Source organism: Phoenix dactylifera, chromosome 6 (assembly GCF_051530095.1).
Source record: "Phoenix dactylifera cultivar Ajwa chromosome 6, Ajwa_hap1_PhDact_Kaust_v1.1, whole genome shotgun sequence".
Lineage (NCBI taxonomy): Eukaryota > Viridiplantae > Streptophyta > Magnoliopsida > Arecales > Arecaceae > Phoenix > Phoenix dactylifera.
The window spans coordinates 22,167,456-22,191,197 of NC_143195.1; the positions used below are offsets into that span (position 1 = coordinate 22,167,456).

Below are 23,742 nucleotides of genomic sequence, written 5' to 3' on the forward strand. Positions count from 1 at the left end.
ACCTCTTCCTCTTTTCTCTTTTAACAATACAAAATGGAGAAACTGAGACAAAATTCATGTTTGGTATTATTATCCTATTTTTTATTTCTAAAAAGTAAAAACTATTCTCATGATTACTGAACTATGTGAAAGCAAGAAAATCTTATTTCATTATTTTTTAAATGAAAACAGAATTTTTCAAGTGGACTTCTGAACTATGTGAAAGCAAGAAAATCTTGTTTCTTTTTTTTTATTAAACGAAAACTGAAGTTTTCAAGTGGACTTCCCCTTCCTTGATATCCTTTCCACCATAACCATGATCTCCACTACTGCCTTTGCCACCAGCATCGCCGCCATGGCTGTCGCTGTCACTGCCGTCTCCACCATTGTCACCACCATTGTTCTTGCACCACCACCATTATTGTCACTGTCACTGCTTTCCGACCGCCTCCACCACTGTAACCACCTCAATTGCCGTTGCCGCCTCTATTACTGCCTTCCCATTCAGCTTCACCACCACAATTGCTGCTATCACTATTGACGCCACTATTGCTGTCACTTGCATTGCCACCATCGCCACCATTGCCACCACTCTTGCTGCTGCTACTGCTGTCATCCTTGTTGCCAGTGGCAAAGGATGGAAGAGGGGTTGGTTTTTGATTTTTTAATGTAAAAAGTAAAAATACTAGACTATATCAAATATGTTTGTGCTGTTTAAAAATTTAAAATAAAGTAAAAGCAAAATTTTCATTTTCTACTTTTATAAAAAGAAAATGTGAAAGTGATGAAGAATGCCTTCATAATTTGGCAAAATCTTGTAAATGGGTGTAGTATAGGAATTTACTAATCTTTAAATTAACATAAGCAAGGTTCGCCGTCTTGGTATTAGACGCTGTACTGGTACTATCCTATTCCATTGTTGGTATGCGGTATGGTTCAAGATGAGGAGGCATATTAAGTGTTGGTACGGTATGAAATTGCATATCGGTATGGTACGTATGATACTCATGGTACCGACTGGTACGACAAACTGTAATAATTGATTTTTTCATCCACTTTTTTTTTGCAGTATTCTTGTAGAGTTAGGTTGCTGCCTCATTGTTGGAGGATGCTTAATTCCAAACAGTGCATTATAACTCCTTAGCATTGTAAGAAAAATGTAAGGTGGTTTCTGCCATATAGGCATGGGTGAATTCATATGCATTTAAGTTTATTATAGTGTAAAACAGGGTAGAACTGACATCTTTGAATGTCAGATAGTTCCTTTTAAGCAGCATTTGGTATACCTTCTGCAAAAGTTATCTGTACGCCTAAGAATTAAAAGGATAGTCCTTCAGAAATTGCTTCTAGTTTCAATTGTTCTTGTTTTTATTTTGTTATATTTATAATTTTATGCATTTAGTATGGTGATACTTGTTTCTTCCTTTTCTCTCTTATGGTAATACAATCTTCATCTGGGAAAGTTGGGTATCAACGGTCAAATGCTTGACCTTTTTGTTCCCTTTTCTCCTATTACAGGTTCCTGTATACCAAGAACCATCTTTCACTATACCTGGAACTCCAGGAATTGTACAACATGAAATCTTGAATGATAGAAGGCATGTCTTGACTAAGGTGATTATGAAGTTTACTTTTTGTATACTCGCTAGATATATTGGTAGTTTTGACTACAATGCGCAAATGTAGCTCTTTGTATTTTAATATGACCTTGATGCATCTTTTGCAGGACACAGCAGGTTTGGTTAAGCTGTGGGAGATTACCAGGGGAGTTGTAACTGAGAATTATGGCAAGGTTCTGTTCATGCTTTTAAGTACTATTTTTGTAATATATCTTGAATTTTCTCTTCTGCATTACTGGAACGACAAAAGAAGAAATAAATTGCTCCAGTTTAACCTTTTGAGTTAATATTATTTGAATTTGTTATTAATGATCTGGACCTGTGAATCTACAGCAGGGGATCCAGCTTACATTTCAATAAGGATCTGAACTGTATAGTCTAAAGCTATTCATTAATGTTTGCAGGTTTCTTTTGAGAAAAAGAAGGAAGAACTATTTGAAATGGTGCTGTATCACATACGATCAATATTGCTGTGTTAAATCTGTCATAAACCTTGGTATAAAAAAAAAACCTTTTTGGTAAATTCATGTATTTTTCTTTTTCCAGGTGAGTGTACCTGCATGGTTTACGATGGACACTCGGCTTGGAAGCTTGTCTGTCCACTTGGATACTCCTCAATGCTTTTCTGCGGAGATGTATGCTGTGGACTTGAATATATTAGGCGCACCTGAAGATCTCAAGGTAAATATACTATGTTCTTTTATTTTTTCAATTTACACGATTTAACTTCCCAAACACCTAAAATAGGAGGTGGAGAATATATCTGTTACTTGTTTAGAAAAAATGTTTATGAACATGAGAATTTGGAATGAGTGTCAAAAATGTTATGTTGGACATCTTCCATGATTGTGCACCTATAACAAGAATTTTGCTGAGGCATTTGGTTCATGATCTACTTTTGGAGGTCATACTGTACGTCCAGCTAATTAACTTTTGATGATTTCCCTAAATGAAGGAATTTGCTTCATTAGATACATCTTTAAAATTCAATTATCAACTGAGATAGTGGAATATCATTATGTAGTTGAAACTTCATAAATTATTGCTTGGTGGAATCAAAAGGAAACTATATTTATTTTGTGAACCTTCTTTGTTCTTATCATTGCTTTGCAAATATGGGCAAGTTTGCTGCATTTTGTCATCATGATCTGTAATTCTGTATCATATATGTGCTGGTGGCATTCACCTAAAAGTCCAGGGATAACATTAACTAACAAAATTGAACAAATGATTTTTGCAAAGTGAGAGTGGTTCTTTGATCTTCATCAATTCACAGCAAGGTTTGTCTCTTTGAGTTGATAACTTCTTGAAAGAAGAGTATTGAATGAAGAAAATATATTTGCTGTGAAAAAATGATTAAATGATCAAGGATATGAAGAAAACATATTCCTGTTAAAATAACTTGCTAGGATACCTATTTTAAATATTTATAACCAGTTATATTAAATTAGAACATTTAAATGAGTTGGTCCAATGTGCTATATCTGTCAGGATGTACAACTATTCTCATTTTTGTAAGGATTTAATCCATGTTTGAAAAATCAGCCACTACGGCTTCTATAGTGGCTAGTATTATGGTTTTAGCCTAAAACCATTGTGGTAAGAATCATAGCGGTTCTATATATGAAAAAGCTGATATGTTGAGAGGTAACCCAGTATAGCAGCTACTATGCAACGAGTTCAAAGTGGGTTAGACTTGTTTCCGATTGCACCGATCCAACAATTAGTGAGCCTAAGAGGTACACAAGGAGGAGAGCTAGACCTAAAGATGGTATGGGTCTGGTATTAGAGGGCATAGTGACTGGCGACTGGTTCGGCTTGGTATGGGTCTGTACATGTTCTGGGGCATACCAAAAATAGCGTGGGAGGGGGAGAGGGAGAAAAGGAGAAAGGGAGGAAGAAAGAGGGGGGAAAGAAGGGGGAGGGGCACTCTAAACCCTAACCCTAATCCTAAGAGAGAGAGAGAGAGAGAGAGAGAGAGAGAGAGAGAGAGAGGGAAGAAGGGAGAGGGTCGAGGGCTTACTGGTGATGGCCGAGAGGGAGCGAGTCTACTTCCATCGAACAGTCGAATGGTTGCGAGCGGCAGTGGGCATATGCCCTCGAACACCAATCATCGCAACCCTCGAATGGTTGCAAGCAACGAAGGGACAAAATGCTTTTGAATGCTAGCGATCGCAACCCTTGAATGGGGGGAAGTGGTGGTGGAGAAACGTTTGATCATGAGAAGGGGGGGGGAGAGCAAGGCTTAAACCATCATAGGGGTGGGGTTGGGGGGGTTGAAAAACTGAATCGAGGGGTTGGGGAGGGTATTAATCGTGGTGAACCGGGAGTGGGGGGGGGCATTATAATCAAACCGCCTGACGTGGCTGAAGCGTTCCGACTAGCCATTTGTTCGGGATGGGTTGAACCATCCAGTTCAGGTTGGTTCAGCATATTATGGCTGGAGCTGCTAAATTTCCATAGTAAAAGAAACTAAAGAATCATTATATAAACATTGATAAAGTTGCATCATCAGAGTTAGGTGAAGAGGAGGAGAAAGAGGAGGCATATGTTGAGATGGATGACTTGGACAACTTTAGTTTTAATGCTCATGGCGCAAACGTTGAAGAAGTGGTAGATAATGATTAATCATTGAGATAATCAATTATCAATTTGTCATTTATTTTTATATGCACTCTAAAGGTGTTTATTATCTAATAATGATTATGTGTTTTTAGGTTGTAAATATATTATATGCTTATGGATATGTTATATGCTTGTAGACATCTTCTTTCTTGATTAATGTTATGTGATTCTGGATATCTTTATTTTATGGATTGTGTGATCATGGACATTTTTATCTTCCAACTGATGTTATTACATTGAGTGGATAATGATATTTGTCATTAGATTGTGAGCCTTTAAAATATATAGAATTTGACATGATTTTACGATATCAGGCGGATGATATATTATAGCTTTCTCCTTGATTTTTTTTTCCTTTTTTCTTCACATAACGTTTACCGGAAGTATTGATTTTTGATACTTAGCAAGAAAAAATATTGATATGTTTTAGCAGCCTGTGTAGGGTATGTAGCGCTCATCATCCATTAACCCCCTTTTCGCTATGTGCCCTCTATTCACTTTTTTAATACATTGGTTTAATGTAGTTTCTGTGTCTATGCGAGGCATTTCATTCTCAAGCACTACAAACTTAGCTAAGTTAGTTACACTTACTCCTTCATATGCTTCCAACTTTTTGGTTGTTACATCACCAAATCATCATTCTAACCTGTCCCTATCAACTTTGGAGTCTTGTTGTATTAGGTCTACTAATTGATCACTAAATTACCTCTTCTCCATCTCTGTGCTCTGTCGAGTAGACCAGAAATTTGGCCATCAAGCACTGCCAAACCACTTGAAAACAAATAGAACATTTTGTAACAGTAGCAGTTTAGTTTTGTGTCACAAAAGGAACCTTTCTGGTTACATATCCATTGTTATTTTTTTTTCCTACCATTGTTAGGATTGTTGGGGCCCTAAGTCTCCTCTGCAAATAAAGTTGTATTTGCTTTCATAAATTTTGGGATGTCTAGTGATATTGTGCTAAAGCGTGGTTCAGATCTTTTTGACCCTTTTGTCTTTGTTCATGTTGATCTCCCAATTTTGAAAGGATAAGGGGCTTGAATTCTATAAATATAACAAAATGCAGCACAAACTCTCATATAGGATTTGTTGATAGATGAGAAGGTTAAGATAGACACAAAACTTTGTGTTTGAAATTGTTGAACGGAGATTATATGGAACATTTATCTACCTGCCAGGTATTTCTTAATTCAATTCAAATATTTGATTGCGAAGATTAAAGAAAGATGCAAAATATTGTTGCTGGATGAAATGCCAATTGAGTATGGATAATTACGGGAAGTTGATTACTTTGGTTAATTATCTTACACATTTGATAAGAATCAGAAATATGCCAAATGACTAGAGAAGTATCATGGCCCCATCTATAAAAATAAATCAATGCACATCATTTTACCAACCATCAAAGGATATGTACTTATGATATTTTATTTATTAGCCACACCATGAAGTTATGGATTAGGGTAATAGAAAAAAATGGTTGAAACTCCGAAAAAAAATGAAATTTATGCTAGAAATGCCTACAATGGAGGTGATTTTCTTGTTTATATCAATAGAGAAAAAAGAAGTCAAAGAAAGGAAGAGAACCGAGACATGGTCTTCATCGACTTGTTGAGACATATGACACTATCATGACACTAGGTGTTGGAAGAAAGATGTTGATAAATGGTAGTCCTATATATTGACATGTATGTCGGGCTAGAGACAAGGATAAAAGTAGTTGTGGTAGGACTGCCTTGGCTGTGACACTTGCCAAGGTGGAAGGCAATGTCACAGAAAGTCTGCCTTGATAGCCTTCATTCTTCATCATCCTTGGATCTGTCAGGACAACCTACAGGTTTGGTGCCAGTGGGCAATACATGGTATCTGCTGAAAATCTCCTGGAAGTCTTCTCACCTTGTTGAACGAAAACAAATGATTCACCTGCATCCTCACAATTCTTTGACGGTGGTTCCTATCTAGTTATTGATGCTGGATTTCATAACATTGACATGCTCATCTAGCCCATTTTCAGCAGATGTTAGTCACAAGCAATCTCAAGACATGATTTTATATTACCATAATATCTGTTCCACATGCTAGCTGGTTGTCTTGATATTGAAAAGTAGGGATGTAAGCAAGGTTTGCTGTATTAGTCGGCACTAGTGCGTACGACTGTACCATACCATATTGGAATGCGGTATGGGGGGCATACCTACACTTGGTATGCCAAATCGGCCTCCGTACTGGCGTACTGACACTGTAATAAGATGGTATCGATATAGGGTCTGATACCAAGATGGCAAACTTTGGATGCTAGTGATTTGAGTCGACTGCGCTTTTAGGTGTTTGAACTCAGCTTAGTCTATTGAAAGGGGCATTCAAACTTGACTCAAGCTCTGTTATGAATATCTTAGCTTGGCTAGTTAGACACTTGAGTAAGCCTTGACCTTGAGTTCATCACAGCTATGAATATTCAGGCAGAATGCTTTTGTGGTTCGCCGCTCGAGCCAGTTGGTTTTCGAGTTAAACGCTGAGCTTGAGTATGAATTTTCATGCTTGGGTTGCTTGTCACTTGAACAGTTGAATATGTTCAATCTTGGCTTGTTAGCCACTTGAATAAGGTTGTTCTTGCGCTGATATTTTTGTTGTCCAGGGGTGTTTTGGGCTCCAACAATTTTTAAGCAAGATTTAAAGGTAGCTTGGGCTAGGCTTTTTACCATGCAACAAGCCTGAACAAGTCTATACCAGTCTGAGCTTGAGCTGTTCATGAATATCTCTGTCAATGAAGCCACTTGAGCCTTTTACTTCGCTTGTAACATATGAAACCACTCTCCACATAGAATTTCCATGCCAACCACGTTAGGAAACGTATAAATATATGCATATTACTTTCAGAAAATCATCAGAATGCCTAAGATGGAAAATTTTCATTTTGTATCATTAGATATAGGTAATGGGATAAAGTGCCACAGTGACTACTAGAGTAATTGGATTACATAAATAAGTCATACAGACATTCCATATAATTGATTATTGTTCTTAGGTTTCAACGATTACAATACTGCCTATTTAGCTCTTGCTATTAATATTGTCACTTAAACAATATTTAACACAAACATGGTATTTGATGACTTTTCAAATGATTGGTGATCCTAGGACACTTCAATTCTTAGGAATATTGAAGTGCTGACTCTTGGATAGTGGTCATGATGACATGACATTCCTTGGTACTCCCTCAATGCAGTAATGTGCTTCAGTTACCCCAAAGGTTGACACTAGCCACAAAATTTTTGAGTGCCTTGTCAAGCAGCACATTGATGCAAGTGCGTACACTTCATCTTTGTTGTGTGCCAAATAAGATTGAGGTTGAGTATTTGGACAACTAGAATTTTTGTTTTCCTATGATAAAGTAAAAAAGAAGTGAAAATGGTGTTTTGATTACCAATGGCTGGTCAGCTGAGCAGGTTTCCCATCTCACATTTTTATTTAGAGACCCGGGGTGGTCATTGGTTTTTGTTAGATACAATCAACTGTAACTATGTTGTTGCTCATGTTCTTCTTGATTATTTTGATAATCCGGGTGGTGCAGATGCTTGATGCCATTTATTTATTCAATATTTTATAGTATAATATTTTATCCAGATCCTATTTTGGAATCTTTTCCAGGAAATGCTGTATGAGAGAAAGGACAGCAGTGCTATAATCTTTACTTGTTAATAATGTTTTGGTGGAATGTTGAGTCCATCTTTTGGAAGATATTAAATTTTTGAGTGCCTTGTCAAGCAGCACATTGATGCAAGTGCGTACACTTCATCTTTGCTGTGTGCCAAAGAAGATTGAGGTTGAGTATTTGGACAACTAGAATTTTTGTTTTCCCATAATAGAGTAAAAAAAAAAGAAAATGGTGTTTTGAGTACCAATGGCTGGTCAGCTGAGCAGGTTTCCCATCTCAGATTTTTGTTTAGAGACCTGGGGTGGTCATTGGTTTTTGTTAGATACAATCAACTGTAACTATGTTGTTGCTCATGTTCTTCTAGATTATCTTGATAATCTGGGTGGTGCAGATGCTTGATGCCATTTATTTATTCAATATTTTATAGTATAATATTTTATCCAGATCCTATTTTGGAATCTTTTCCAGGAAATGCTGTATAAGAGAAAGGACAGCAGAGCTATAATCTTTACTTGTTAATAATGTTTTGGTGGAATGCTGAGTTCATCTTTTTGGAAGATATTAAATTTATTCTTTTCTATGATTAATCAGTGATGAAGTTTTGAATTAATTTCATAATGTTTTCAGATTAATATAGGCCAAGAGACTCTTCGCGGTTTATTGGCTCACTGGTTGGCTAAGAGAAGGCAGAGGTCTGGATCACAGGTTTCATCTAATGGTGATGTTCCATTAGGGAAGGATGTCTCTGTTAGAAATCTCTCCTATTCAAGAGTTGAGGTTGACGATGGAGCTGAAAACCCTACTGCGATTGTGCTCCCTTCTTTTGAGTTTTCAACATCTTCGTCTCCTTCAATTATTACCGAGGGCTCCCATGGAGGTCCTTGGAGAAAGAAAATTACTGATTTAGATGGGACAGAAGATGAGAAGGATCTTCCATGGTGGTGTATAGATTGTGTCTTGAATAGTCGATTACCTCCAAGAGAAAATACAAAGTAATTCCTGACTCTTCTGCATTCATTTGCCTGCAACATCTTATTTATTTAGTTATTTTCCTTGCACATCCTTTCATAAGTTTATTCCCATGTTTGTACAAGCTCTAGTTGTCATATGTGATTTAATTTTCTTGATTTTTTATTGCAAGTATGAATGCAGAAGGCAGTGGACTTGTTTAACTAACAAATGGCAACAATTTAGAAAATTTAGTGGCAAAGAGATTTCAGAAAAAGCACCTTTGTATCATTTTAACACCTTGTTTTTGTTATTCTATTTATTTCAAATTGCATTTAGCATCATGAGCAAGTGGAGAGTGCGGAATACTTCTAAAATTTGATATACTAAGCATGTGATGATTTTTTAAGTGGCGTAAACATCCGTATTAAAACTTCTATTCCTCAAAAATAATTGGAAACTAAATAGTATTACTGTATCTATGTTCTAATAGCTTATTGTTCGAATCATAATAGTTTGGCTGACTGACACTTAGTAGCTTAGTAGACATCTCTGTCTGTTCAAATCATAATAGTGTTGCACAGAATGAATGCTTTTCTGTTTTTTCAAATCATTTTTAGTTCTTATCTTAGATTATTTTGTGTTTCTTGCATTCCATTCTGCTCTTTTGTGCTGTTTCATAGAAAAGGAAGGTATCACTCCTATAGTGTGTAACTTCCTGGGATATTTTGGATTATTATTATTTGTTATTAAAAGGTTGTAACTGCCATTGCTGATGTTCATAAATTTTGTCTTACTAATATTCTTAGATAACTACGAACATGAGGGGAACAATTTGAAAATTGTGAATGCTGAATGTATTCATATGTTTTGTTAGCTGTTGCTTTTCTATTTTATCAACATGAAAAGATGCTTAAAGATGTGGTCTTCATGGCATAGCTAACTGGTATGTTAAATATTTATGATGCCTTTATGTCATAGATGCAGAAAGTTTTCAAAAAGCATTTTCATTTATCAGGATTTCCAAGAACTAATGATGCTTGCAATATCGTGACATTAATGCTGGCCTGTTCCAACTGTGCCATGTTGTGACAGGCTGGTGCCGGCATTGGACATGCATGGGTGCCATGAAACCCTGTACTTAGGGTATTGACCTGTTCCAGCTTGTGCCCGCTCGTATCAAAAGTGTGACATAGTGAGCATGCTTGTTTAAAACATGACATCTTAAGGAATTTGTCTGCCGCCTATTTTCCTTTCTCAGTCAAGATTTTCATTGCATCTTCATTGCATTGTTTTGATTTGGTCTACATACTTCCAGTATGCAATTATTGTCTGATATAATTCTTTACTGTTACCTAATTTATATAAATGCTTAATATGCACAAAATAGTCTGGTGTGGTTATCAAATAGATTGCTTTTGTCCCTCTGATTTTAGGAGTGAAAAATCATAGTATGAAAGAGTTCAAGGTGACAATTGAATTGATTCAGAATGTAAACATCATAAATGCCTTTCTGAAAGTAGAAATTGGTTTGGACCTCATTTCTCTATGCAATGCCTTTTTTAGCCCTAGTTCACCTCCGCAAACTTGCTTACTCTTTCTTTCCTAGTCCTACGTGCATTACTTTCCTACCATTCTACACCTTTACTGAAACATTCTTCCTAGTTATTCCTGATTGATGTACTGATGTTTCCTAGCTTGAGGAGGAAGCATGCTCTAGACCAAGGTACGCCATACCATGTCGAACTGGGCGGTACAGGATGTACTATATCATAGTGGTTCGGTACTTGTATGCAGTACAGGGGGTGTACCAATATTCAGTATACCGAATTGGGCCCCATAGGCGTACCGACACTATAACAGGGTCGCACCGATAAAAGGCTTGGTACCGAGATGGCGTACCTTGTTCTAGACCGTTGTTTGAAAAATATAGCCCAATATTATGTATTGATATGTTCACAGTCAGGTGCTTAACATGATAAATCTATTAAAATATTTACATAAACAAAGATAAGGGAAGAGTTCTTTTACATTTTATAAATAGTATATTAGGAGCCTAGTTCTTCTTGTTGTATAGCAGGTTTGACATAATCCTTCTATTCAAAACATGCTGATGCAGCAACACACCCACATATCCGGACTTGTCAATTGGTTTTTTCTTAGTATGTCATACAAGAAATTATTGTTAATCATTCTAAAAGGCCTATGTTTTATCCTCCATAATTCAACATTCAACTTGATCATGGGTTCCTTTTTCTAACTTTTTATTTCTTCTTTTAATTTTAGTTTGTTAATGGCTAGTCACCTGACATGGATGGAAATTATAATTTTCATTAGAAGTACGTCTAAGGGTCTCCTTGCCTTGTGTAATTTGAATTCAATGCTTCAGTTGTGATGGTAATGTTATTGGCAAGGTTCAATGGGAGGGATTTGAATGCTTTACCTATCCTGGGATAAACCTAGGTTTGCCCCCTAGTCTACTTTCTTATGCTCAATCCTCTAGGTGGTTCCCAGATGCGGCATGACCACCTTATATGTGCTCAAGAGACTTGACAGGCTTAGCTAGCTTTGGCAAGTTTTTCCTTTTGGTGTGTGTGTGTGTGTGTGTGTGTGTTGGTTTTGAGTTGTCCTTGTTGGGGAGGTGGAGGGCAGGGGTTATGTGGGCTAAGTTGGGATATTAGGGGGGTCTCCTTTGTCTGACTCACTAGTGCCTTGACACCTTAACAGTTTCAATTAAAAAATTCACTAATTTTGACTACTTATTTCCACCCTCTATATTGTTTATTTATCATTTTGGAGAGCTGCTTATCACGTTACATATATAATATTGAGCATTTTTTCAACTAACATCATTTTATAAAATTATTAATCATAATCCTCCTACTTTTTGTTTTACTTTTAGTTTTTTTGTTATCCTGTTTTATAAACTTATTGATTTCTAATATTTTTTTGAATATTATCTAACTATTATGTGCCTTGACATCCACCTAAGCATCGTTCTCTTTTGCCTAAACATAGTACAATCCCATGGCCATCTATGTACATCGCTTGTTGTTTAGAACACTTATACCAACATGCATGCATGCTTTACATTCCAAATTCACCTACAAAAAATGCATCTGGTCTTCATTCCTCCATCGCAATCCTCCAAGCTTTACTACTTTTATTCTTCACCTCTGCCTGCCTAAAGCTTCCCCTTATTATAACTGCTGTAGACATGTTTCTTGTCTTAGAGAGAGAGAAGCAAGACTTGTAGTTATTTTATTTTTTCGAGACTAGAATGATGTAAGTTAATATATATATATATATATATAGAGAGAGAGAGAGAGAGAGAGAGCTTAGTTTGACTTGGTTACACTCATCTCAACTCAGATATGGTCATGTCTCGATGTTGAGTGTTCCACATCGCTGTTCCGAGCCATTGGATTTGATCTACTACATATAAACTACTTACACACCAAAAACCATATGCTTTGAAGACCCTTAGCTTATGCATCAAGTGGTTGTGCTATTTAAACTGTCCAATTTTTTGATCACTTGATGCATAGGCTAGGGGTCTCCAAATCACTAGCCAAGTCAAGCGCTCTCTCTGTCTCTATATATAATGTGGCTGACAAGCCTGAGCGGGAGTTTTTTCACAAAAATGTATAAGAATCTAATTTTCATTTATATGTGCAGCTTTGACACGGGTGCTTAAGGAGAGTTCTTTTCAAACGGAAGAGCCAAAAAAAAATTATCTATGGCAATTTTGACACGGGTGCTTAAGGAGAGTCCTTTTCAACTAATAGTGCCAAATTTTTTTTTTTTATGGAAATCTATTTTTGGTTTGTGCCTAAAAAAAGGGCAAATTTTGGAACGCCTATTTATGGCGTTTTTTACTTTGTCCCCAAGTTTAGGATGCTTTTGTTCATTTTTGGTTATGATCTTTTTTCTTATGATGATTTTTTTTCTTCTCATGTTTAGGATTATTGATTGTAATTGCTTGAAAAGCATTCCAAACATGCCTATATAAAGGCATGCACGATGTTTTATTTTCAGAGAATTAATTTCGAGTTTGAGTGAATTAAGGAATTAAGCATTTGGCTTGTTTTTCTTCTTTTGGGTGTTTTGTATCTCTAGGCTTTTCTTTGAGTGGTGAATGTGTTCTTGCTCTGTATCTCAGAAAGATTGTCTGTGAGTGGTGATCACTAGAACTCTGTATCCCTAGGATGGATTTGTTTGGGTGATGAGTTTTCTTTTCCATCAAACTCTGTATTCTTTGGGTGAATTCCTTTGAGTGGTGAGTTTTTATCTATTCGTTCTTGTTCTTAGGGATTTTGAGTTTACCACTGTGCTCAAATTCCTAGTTGGAGTGTTCGTTGTCTTTTCCCTCTATTTTTTGGGCATTAGATTTAGTATCAGAGTGTCCCAGGTTGTCATGGCTACTCGAGGTCGTGGTTGGAGAGGGCAAAAAGTTGAAGGACCAAACCGCGAGTGGGATCTTCGCGATGCTACGAATGAAGAATTGTGGAGAGAAGTGCAGCAACTTCAACAAAATTTGGCACGCCTTCAAACTTTGAGACAATATTCCAAATCATGAATCAGAGGAAGAAGATTCACATGATGAGGAAGAAGAGACCAATCCTTTTCATCGTGATCATATCCCGACATCTAATCGTTTTCGAAGGAGTTGCGAGTTTCAATGAGAGTTCGGCATCAAAGTTGATATTTTTGATTTTGACGGAAGGGTGCATCCTGATGAGTTCATTGATAGGTTACATAAGGTGAAGTGCGTCTTTGAATACAAAGATGTACTAGAAGATCGCAAGGTAAAAATTGAAGAAATATGCCTCTCGTTGGAGTATCTTAAGAAGCAGCAGGCACGTGAAGGAAAAGGCGAATTGTGATATGGGAAAAATGAGAAAGGTGCTAAAACAGAAATTTCTTTCAGTTAATTATAGGCAAGATGCTTTTCTCAAGTTTCATAATTTTAAGCATAAAGATTTATCTATGGAAGATTATACTGCTGAGTTTGAGTATCTCATGTTGCGGTGTGATGTTGAGGAGCTTGAGGAGCAAACCATAGTCCGTTATCTTGGCAGATAACATGGTAAAATTAGTGATGCGGTACAATTGCAACTTTATTGGACTTTTAATGATGTGTGCAAGCGTGCAGCTAAGGTAGAGAAGCAATTGGAGGAGCCTCGTAGGGGAGTTTTTCGCTCTACAAGTTGTGACACTCCTTTTAATCAGAGGAGTGTCAGACCTTCCAAGGTTAATTCCACCAAGGTGTTCTTGTCGAAAATTCCTCCAAAAGTAGAAAGTCCAGCAGCTGGTTCTAATCATTCCCTACCTCCTACTGGTCGTCGATGCTTCAAATGCTAAGGCATAGGCGATATTGCATCTGATTGTCCTAACCAAGGTGTGCCGAACCGGTACTGGTCAGCGTACCAGTCGGCTACCGGGCTGGTTCGGTATGGGTTCGGATCGAATCGAACCGGTACCTTGGTTTGCTCGGCCACAGTGCACCACAACACGCCCGCGCGGTGGCCATAAAGGCCACGGTGCGTCCGCGCTGTGGCTGCTCCGCATGGCCAAAAAGCCACAGCGCGGAGCACTGTGGTCAAATCAGGCCACAACACAGAGCGTTGTGGCTGCTCCGCGTGGCCAAAAAGTGACAACATCGAGCATTGTGGCCACTCCGAGTGGCCAAAAAGCCACAGCACATCCGCGATGCAGTCAAATCAGGCCACAACATGGAGTTCTGTGGCCGCTCCGTGTGTTCAAAAAGCCATAGCGTAGAGCGCTGTGGTTAAATCCGCCACAACGCGTGCGCTGTGGAAAAAAATGGTACAAACCGACCGGTACCGGCCAGTTTCGGGCCGGTATGTCTCAAGTACTGGCCGGTTCGGGTCGGTACAGACCGGTTTCGGGCTCATAAGGCCGGAACCGTTTTCCACCGCTGAATCGTACCAGTCAGAACTGGACCGGTTCGGTACGGGCTGAACTGGCTGGTACGGGCCGGTTCAATATTCCTTGGTCCTAACCGTAAAATTATCTCTTGTGGAGGAAGAAGGTGAAGCCGAAGATTTGGGTGAGCCAACTTATAATGAGGAGGTAGAAGAAGAGGAAGTGGTTTATGCTAATTAAGGAGAATCTCTGATGGTTTGTAGGAGCTTGAGCGTAGCACATGTAGAAGATGATGAGTGGCTTCGCAACATCTTCCATGCACGATGTACTTCTCATGGCAAAGTCTGTGACGTGATCATTGACGGGGGGAGCTGTGAGAGTGTCATTGCAGCAACAATGGTGGAGAAATTGAAGCTCAAAATGGAAGATCATCCTCAACCATACAAGCTTTCTTGGCTTCGCAGGGGAATGAGGATCACTCTTCAAAACTTTCCTGCCAAAATGAAAATGTGTGTAGAAGCCCAAGCAGCTCTAAATATGAGAAGGCAACTTTCAGATGGCATCCAAAAGAAGCATGTAGACCTATCATTGATGAAGCTCCTACATTCTATCCAAGTGAAGATACACTTGGAGTTCGAAGATACACTTGGAGTTCAAAGATACACTTGGATACATTGCAAAAATACGACTGAAAGCAGAACAATATGGTATATGCTGCATTATACCACCCCCTTCTTGGACAATGCCTTGCCCGCTTCGAGAGAACTTTTGGGAACATGCAAAGTTTACTACACGAGTACAGCTAGTTAACAAGCATCAAAATAGAGAGCCAACAAAATTTTTTTTTGGAACTGTTATCATAAGAGAAGAAAGAGAAGTGGTTGAGATTTGGAATGACTCGTAGATGCAATAGCTTAAATGGTTGTGATGCCAGTGACTGTGTTGGATCAGATACTGATGAAAAGTTTGGTTTTCAATCTGGTTTAGACTTTACTCTTGAAACCTTCCAGATATATGCTGATGAATTCAGAAGGCATTACTTTGGGATGAAAGATGCTAATGAAAATGTGATTTCCAGTAGCGAGGATCATGAGAAGAGTTGGCAACCCTCGGTGGAGGAAATTGAAGGATAATATTGGTGGATAGTTGAGGAACCAACTGAAGAAGTTGAGGTGCATTATGGTGCTGATTTGGATACTGGCACATTGGCAGTGGATTTCCTAAAGCACCATCTTCACCTAAAAATGACTCAGATCCATGCGAGCTATCAGGTTGGAACTTAAATAATTTGCCACGACTTTCCGGTTCTTTTCTGTCATTTGAAAGAGAAGATATCTCTGGGGTATTAGTCCCATGGCTTTATGTAGGAATGTGCTTTTCATCGTTTTGTTGGCATGTGGAAGACCATCACCTTTACTCTCTGAATTATATGCATTTTGGTGATCCAAAAGTATGGCATGGAGTTCCTGGCAGAGAGGCTGTGAAATTGGAGGATGCAATGAGAAAGCATTTACCTAAGTTGTTTGAAGAACAACCTGATCTGCTACATGAATTGGTTACACAATTGTCTCCTGTCCTTAAATCCGAGATAGTGCCTGTTTACCGTGCCATTCAGAATTCTGGGGAGTTTATTCTTAAATTTCCAAGAGCATATCATTCTGGTTTCAATTGTGGCTTCAATTGTGCAGAAGCAGTAAATGTTGCTCCTGTGGATTGGCTGCGACATGGGCAATGTGCTGTCAAGCTCTACAATGAGCAACATCGTAAAACATCCTTATTCCACGACAAGTTACTACTTGCTGCTGCACAGGAAGCTGTTAGAGAGCTTTGGCAGCAGTTTGTATTGCAAAGGAATGACTTGGGAATCTTAAGACGGCAAAGTGTTTGTGGAAAGAATGGAGTACTTATTGAAGCCATTAAGGTGCGAGTCGGGATGGAACAGAAAAGAAGGGAATCTCTTTGTAGTATATCAAAAGCTAGAAAAATGGACAAGGACTTTGAGTCATCGAGTGCGAGAGAATGCTTACAAGCAGGGTATGCCGTACCGGCCGGTATGGGCCGGTATGAACCGGTCCGGGCTGGAACCGGTAACGGATCAGCATGGGATCCGGTACCGGGAGCTTTTTATTGAAAAACCAGCCGGTACGACTATCGTACCGGTAGGGAACCGGTACGGACCGATACAGGACCGATATGTACCAGTTCGAGACGCCACCGGTACGCCGACCGGTACCGGTATGGCAGACCTTGCTTACAAGGTTGAACTCTTAGAAGATTATGGTGTTTCAGCTACATTCAATGTATCTGACTTGCCCCCTTATCATGGAGATGAAGATAAAGCTGGTCTAGACTCGAGGACGAGTCTTTTTCAATCGGGGGAGCATGACATGGGTGCTTAGGAGAGTCCCTTTCAAATGGGAGAGCCAAAAAGGAATTTTGTCTCAGGTGATTTTGACACGGGTGCTTAAGAAGAGTCCTTTTCAATCGAGGGAGCCAAAAAGAATTTTTTTTAATGGCAATTTATTTTTGGTTTATGCCTAAAAAAAGGCAAATTTTGGAATGCCTATTTATGGTGTTTTTTTTTTCCAAGTTTAGGATGTTTTTCCTCACATTTGTGGTTATGGTCTTTTTTCTTGTGGTGTATTTTCTTTTTCTCACGTTTAGGATTATTGATTGTAATTGCTTGAAAAGCATTCCAAACATGCCTATATAAAGGCACGCCCTATGTTTTGTTTTTAGAGAATTAATTTTGAGTTTGAGTGAATTAAGAAATTAAGCCTTTGGCTTATTGTTCTTCTTTTGGGTGTTCTGTATCTCTGCGCATTTTTTTGAGTGGTGAGCGTGTTCTTGCTCTGCATCTCAGGGAGATTGTCTGTGAGTGATGATTACCAGAATTTTGTATCTCTAGGTTGGATTTTTTTGGATCGTGAGTTTTCTTTTCCGTCAAACTCTGTATCCCTTGGTTGGATTCCTTTGGGTGGTGAGTTTTTATCTATTCATTGTTCTTGTTCTTGGGGATTTTGAGTTTACCACTATTCTCAAATTCTTAATTGGTGTTGGAGTGTTCGTTGTTGTCTTTACCCTCTATTTTTCCGGCATCAAGCTTGATCTATCTCATCCTTTTATATCATCATGTTATATCCAATTTCAAGTTTCCTTAATCTAGGATGCACTTAATTCAATTATTAGACATTCTACAGGATGGATATCTTACAACATGTTGCGAAAGATAGATATAAGCTTTTCAGAAAAATATAAAGGAACCTTCCTTTTGTAAACCACATTTCTAGCTCTATAGTTTCTAGTTAGTTCCTTAGTCCAGTATGCACTTATTTTAGTTATTAAGTGGTACTGTTTGGCTTCAGCCTCCATGATTCTACATCCTAGGCTGCTGCTTTCTTTTTAACTTTTTGGTCTCACTTGAGATTTTTGGTTATGACTCTGCTTTACATTGTTGAGGATAATGATAGTAATCTTCATTAAAGGTATCATCCAATTACCAAGAACAACAAATAAAAAGAAAGGTTACATTGAACTGTTTTTGCCAGTGTTATCTTGACCGACTCTTCAGTAATCTTGACAATGTTATCAGCTTCATGCTGTTTTCTCTCCACTGCAGGTGTAGCTTTTATTTGCAACCTTGTGAGGGTTCAAATGTGCAAATCCACACGCAGGGGAAATTGAGTGCTCCGCGGATATTGCGCATACACAAAGTAAGTACCAGTTGGTTTTCTTGGTTGTTAACACCGATGTTGACTACAATTCTCATAAGATCTGTTGCCCAAGTTATTTATCCATTGTAATTTCCTAATGCAAACTTGTTTGGAAAAATTATTTGTTGAGACTGGAGTATATAAACTTGTTCAATCAAGAATTAGAATTTCTTTGCAATAGTTCATAGTGGATTTAAAAGCATTTGTAATTCTTGTGTTTGTTTCACACATACTATCAGCTTCTCATTGTTGTAAAATTTGAAAATATGTTTAATGTAATCTTAATTTCTTTTTCCCCTTCTATGAGAATCCCCTTTCCCCCCACTTTCCAATATGTTTATTTTGCATATTAACTTCCTGTGCATTGCTTAGTTTTGTAATTGACAGGTGCCTTTTCTTTACTCTATAGGTGGTAAACTATGTGATCGAGAAAATGGTTCTTGACAAACCAATTGATGGTGGTAGCTCTGATGGATCATTTGGCTTGGGATTGAGTTCTGGACTATCACAGCATTCATCAACTGTAGATGGCTCCTTACGGGCAGGGATAAAGCCACGGCAAAAGCTAAAACCATCTGTAGAGATCTTGTGCAATAATCAGGCAAGTCAATGAAACTGTCCAGAATGAAATCTTGAAGGCTTCCTTTTCTCTTCTATAACTGAACGTCATGAGATTATTTGCTGCAAACATGATAGTAATTGGCTTCTTGAGGTTTCTCTATTTTAAAATTGAACTGTGAGATGGCCATGAGCATGATGCTTATTATTTTTTCGGTAAACAGCACCATAAATAGGATGCATAACTCCAGCCGAATCTGGATATGTATCAGAATTGGGTTGAATATGGATAAGAACTCAAGTGCCAAACCCAGATTCAGAAACAGATCGGATCAGAGGCCTTGTAGAATTCCTGGATTCAGATGCACAACTAAATCTAAGGGTCTTTCCTGGTCTAGATCTGGATATCTTATTGAGAACATAGTTTTATGGAATATTAAATAACAAAACAATCTATATGTCTTGCCCGATCTCGGCCTTTCCTCTTCTGCATCTCAACTTCTTCCCTCTGCCGTAGGTTCCATGCTTATCATCTCCAACCTCCACCCACAGCCTCTATCTGTGGCCTCCGCCCATGCTTTTCTCCGACCTTAATCTAAAGGTCCGAACGCTTAGCTTTGCTTCCACCTTGACCTTGATCAGCAGGAGAGTGATTCCTTCCTCTCTCCTGTCCTTTCTGTCTATCCCTTGCCACCCGTGAGGATGAAGGTCTGGAAAAAGGATTACAACAGTAAAATGCTGTTACCAAAAGAGCACTGGTGTTATATTAATGCGAAGGGAGAGGGGTTTTTGACTTGAAGTAGGTTTTTAGCAATAGCATTACCAGTATTATTAAATTATTTATAAGAGAACTTTTGGTAGTGTGCAAAGACAAGAAAATTATTTGTAAGAGAATCATTGGAAAGCGGATGCTAGATTTTTTTGGCTTGAAATGAGGGGTCGGGGTCTGAAAGTTTTGTAAGAGGATCAGAATGAAGGGAACTCAAGATGGAGAACTTAGGCACAAAACTCGTCATTTGCATGAAGTTGATGTGTGTGGCCTTGATTGTTTTTGACTTTTTAGAGATTTTTTAAATACTGTCGTGGATAAGTTGATACAGCAAGTTATGTTCTTAGAAGTGCAATTTTTAGTATGTGAAGGATTCAATGCTATGTAACGTGTTTGACTTGTTTTTAAGAGTCAAATAGATGTAATTTTTGCTCTGGAACAATGCTACAGACTCTTAGTCGAGTGTTTCGATTGAAAGAGATCTCCTTACACCTCTATATGGCTGTTCGAAAGCAGGTAGAGATTTTCATGAAAGTTCCAGGGATGAGATCAATGCATGAGAGAATTGGGATTACATTGGTGAAAATTTTAATTTTGCCCTCTGTTCACAAATGTATTCAGTTTTCAACTTTTATGGGAATCTATAACTTTGGCATATCTTGATTCCTGATGAAGAATCTACCATTGATGCAAATATAATGACACTAGCAAGATGATACTACTCAGGTTGCTGTTTGCTGTTCACAATTAACAATAGCCTACTTCCATACGTGTGTAACTAGTATATGAATCATATCTGCATTTATTTGATGGAATATGGACATGACTGATATTCAATTCATTGGTACCATAACCATATCTGTTTCTCACATATAAAAATATGACTGCTATGTGATTTTATATCTGTATTGGATCCATTTTTGGCTCTAATTGAACTCCTTAAGTGCTTCTGCTACCGATGTTTGCAGGACCTATAGTTTGCTCTGTTCTGTGTTGACTTTTTTTTCACCCTTCATTCATTTTTCATTTCACATGTTTGATTTCTATTTTATATTATGATTATATTGTTAATGTTGAGTTAGCATAAGGAATCATAAGCATTACTATATCATGTTTTATGTATCATTATCTGTTGAGGCATTTGGAGAACACACCCACAATAGTTTGTTCTTTTAACGTTGGGAATTTTGGGATATGGCTTTGAAGTTCGTTGATCATTCATTCTTCAAAAGCTAGAACATAAACATGCTGCAGATTATGGTCTGAATTGGTTTTGTGAATTGGGGCTTACCCCAATGGTTACATCCAGAGGTTCTGGGTTTTCTTCTTGGGTAGTCTTTTCCTAAAATTCTGGACCTGGGTAATTAAGTGCAGGTGGTCTCCCTCCCTTTCTCTCAAATATCTGTTGTGAAGGTGCAGGTTTAAATTCTCTTCTAAAATTAGTGCAGTTTTAAATTCTCTGTTCGCTGTCATAGTTTTTTATTTTTTATTTTTTCTGGTTTCGCCTCTAGTTCTAATGCAGTTCCATGTGATGCAGGTCTTGTCACCAGAAACGAGTTTGGCCACGGTTAGAGCTTACATATGGAAGAAGCCTGAAGATTTGGTGCTCAATTACAGAGTGGTGCAGGCCAGATGATTACGGACATCCGTTTCAGAAAGGTTAGCGCCTTTCAAATCTGCTGTCATTGTTGTCAAAGCCAGTTTGGCTAACAATGTCTTATCCATTTGATGTTTCCCCTACGAGTGGCAAAGTGTGGAGAAAACGTGGAAAGAGGTAGTTAGAAATGAGGTGGGAGGCCAGAGATCCCAGTCTTCTAAGATTTTTCATGATTCTTTAAATCAACATTTTAGCCATAATACGTAAGGTTGCATATGGGTCAGGTTGACCCGTGACCTGACCCAATGCGACCCGACAAGGTTAGAGCCGACCCAACTTGTTCTTTAATACCTGTGGGATCGGGTCAGATTTAAATATTAGACCAGTTCCGTATTTTGGGTCAGTTCTGGATTTGATAAAAACTAGATCTGACCTAACCCAACCCATTATTGAAGATCCGTGTGGCTGGGCCAAGTTCAAATATTAGACCCATTCTGTATTTCGGTTTGGGTCTGGATATAAGCTTTGACCTGACCTGATGCAACCTGAATTACCCCGATGAAAGTATTCCAAGTCATTTTTTTTTCTTTGAAGAGATAAGTGCTTAAACTAATTTCACTACATTAAGAAAGGCTAGCCGTTGAGGTTATTAACCTCTTGAAGTAGATGGAAATTCTAAGTAAATATTAGTTTATGAAGTTTTGATCATGTTAGCAAACAATTTTGTGGCTGTCAAGATAATATGATTGAGAAGCACAAAATCTTCTTCATGAAATATTTTGGTGGGTTTACGTCATACATAACCCTGTCCCATTCCGAACGAGTTGTTGAGTTAAAAATATTTTCCATGGATTTGACCCGACTCGACCTGATTATCTATTCATTGGGTCTATGTCTGGGTCCAATATCAAGACCCGTACATGAAACCTTGTTGGGTCAAAGTCAAGCATATCTCAGTCTGACCCAACCCGTTTGCAACCCTAATAATATGGTAACCAAAAACCTTGGTTTGGGGAACAATCGCCTTCATCAATAACTTCCGACCTCTCTTCCTTCGTTTGCTTGGCAATTGTTGTGTGCACAAGAAATATTTCATGAACATGGTGATAAGGTATCCAAACAAGAAATATTTCATGAACGTGGTGATGAGGTATCCGAACATGTCCCAGATTGGTGAATTAGACATGGTCTTTCCTGCCATTCAGCATGGTGCTGCATGATACATACCATGCCAGCATTACTGGCACATGGTATTGGCAGGGTATTAGTTGCATGCCAATACTTGGCATGCTGTGATGCCAGTGTATGCGCCCTTGCAAATGCAAGGTTAGCACACCACCAGTACATGGTCTATCGATCCTGGAATCACATGGTTTTTAAATCATATGTTATCAGGAAGTCCATGCCTTGCTGCCTAACTTCTTTTTACACCTGACATTCTTGATATTGCTCTTATTTGCTGTTTGTGTAGTTGCTTGTGGAGCTAGGGATGTCCAGCTAGCAATGGAGAACCTGCTGCTTGAATGTATCATACCTAGTATAATCATCCTTCAGTGTGCTTGCTGGTTGCAACCAAACTGATTTTTTATGTAAATATTGTAAAGCCCTTGGATGAAGCTTATTATTCTTTACTAATTATAATTGCAATTCTGACATTCTAGTAATAGGCTTGGTTGCTGGCCTTCGCCTGTGGAAAATCTTAGAAGCCGAACAACCCGGAAGCTTCAATCATGGAGGGACCGGAGCACTGTGAGTGAACAAGGGTATGGGTTGACAACAAATTGTTCAAATCTCTTAATAGAGACTAGCGATGATGTCGAAAGTTACCTAGTTGTGAACGAAGGTTTCAAAACAGGCAGATGATGTATGTAATTCCTTTGTAATAAATAGCTCTTAAATGCTTCTTGTGTTTCCAAGCTTGTAAAGTTGCAAAAGAATTTTGATGAGGTTAGTCTTACTTTGGGGTGCTCCATAGTGCTCTTTTGTATAAATTCAGGCTGTACATCTTGAGATACTTTCTTTTACACGGTTTGCCTTTGAGATGCACTCCCTCTTACCATTGGATTGCTTTATGGTGGACCGTCTCGTCTAGTCTATTGGACTGAGCTCAGTTTTATTTACTAATGTAGACCATACAAAGTTTTTATTCTTTGTAACAGAGGGGTTTAGTGTTCCAATACATGCTTGGGAAGAGAATATGTGATTGGCCATTTTGATAGGTCTTGCTACTACCAATTTGTGATCTAGCCAACTTGGGTCTTCGTATCGTTATTCTAACAATTCCACTGGATGCAACAACTTATAAGGTATCTAACTATAATTGGATGGAAGATCTATCATACTCTTCCTTAAGTTGGAGTCCTGAGATTTTCTAAAAGTATAGGACATCT

The 23,742-nt window shown here is 38.2% G+C and overlaps 1 protein-coding gene and 1 pseudogene across 5 annotated transcripts in view; both read left to right on the forward strand.

Moving 5' to 3' along the window:
• Window positions 1-23,376, forward strand: part of LOC103696637 (uncharacterized) — a 39,403-nt gene extending 16,027 nt beyond the window's left edge. For 2 of the 5 annotated variants that reach the window (XM_088723382.2, XM_088723383.2), the window contains exons 11-19: window positions 1,498-1,593; window positions 1,706-1,771; window positions 2,003-2,041; window positions 2,145-2,279; window positions 8,506-8,870; window positions 18,335-18,428; window positions 18,838-19,029; window positions 21,293-21,414; window positions 22,824-23,376. In XM_088723382.2, coding sequence (XP_088579508.2) covers window positions 1,498-1,593; window positions 1,706-1,771; window positions 2,003-2,041; window positions 2,145-2,279; window positions 8,506-8,870; window positions 18,335-18,428; window positions 18,838-19,029; window positions 21,293-21,391 — 1,086 coding nt within the window. In that variant the 3' untranslated portion in view covers window positions 21,392-21,414; window positions 22,824-23,376. The remainder of the gene's footprint in view (window positions 1-1,497; window positions 1,594-1,705; window positions 1,772-2,002; window positions 2,042-2,144; window positions 2,280-8,505; window positions 8,871-18,334; window positions 18,429-18,837; window positions 19,030-21,292; window positions 21,415-22,823) is intronic. The other 3 variants (XR_015987896.2, XR_015987897.2, XM_088723384.2) reach the window with 3 other exon arrangements.
• On the forward strand, window positions 15,093-16,973 carry LOC120108547 (lysine-specific demethylase JMJ14 pseudogene; annotated as a pseudogene).
• Window positions 23,377-23,742: the final 366 nt, after the last annotated feature.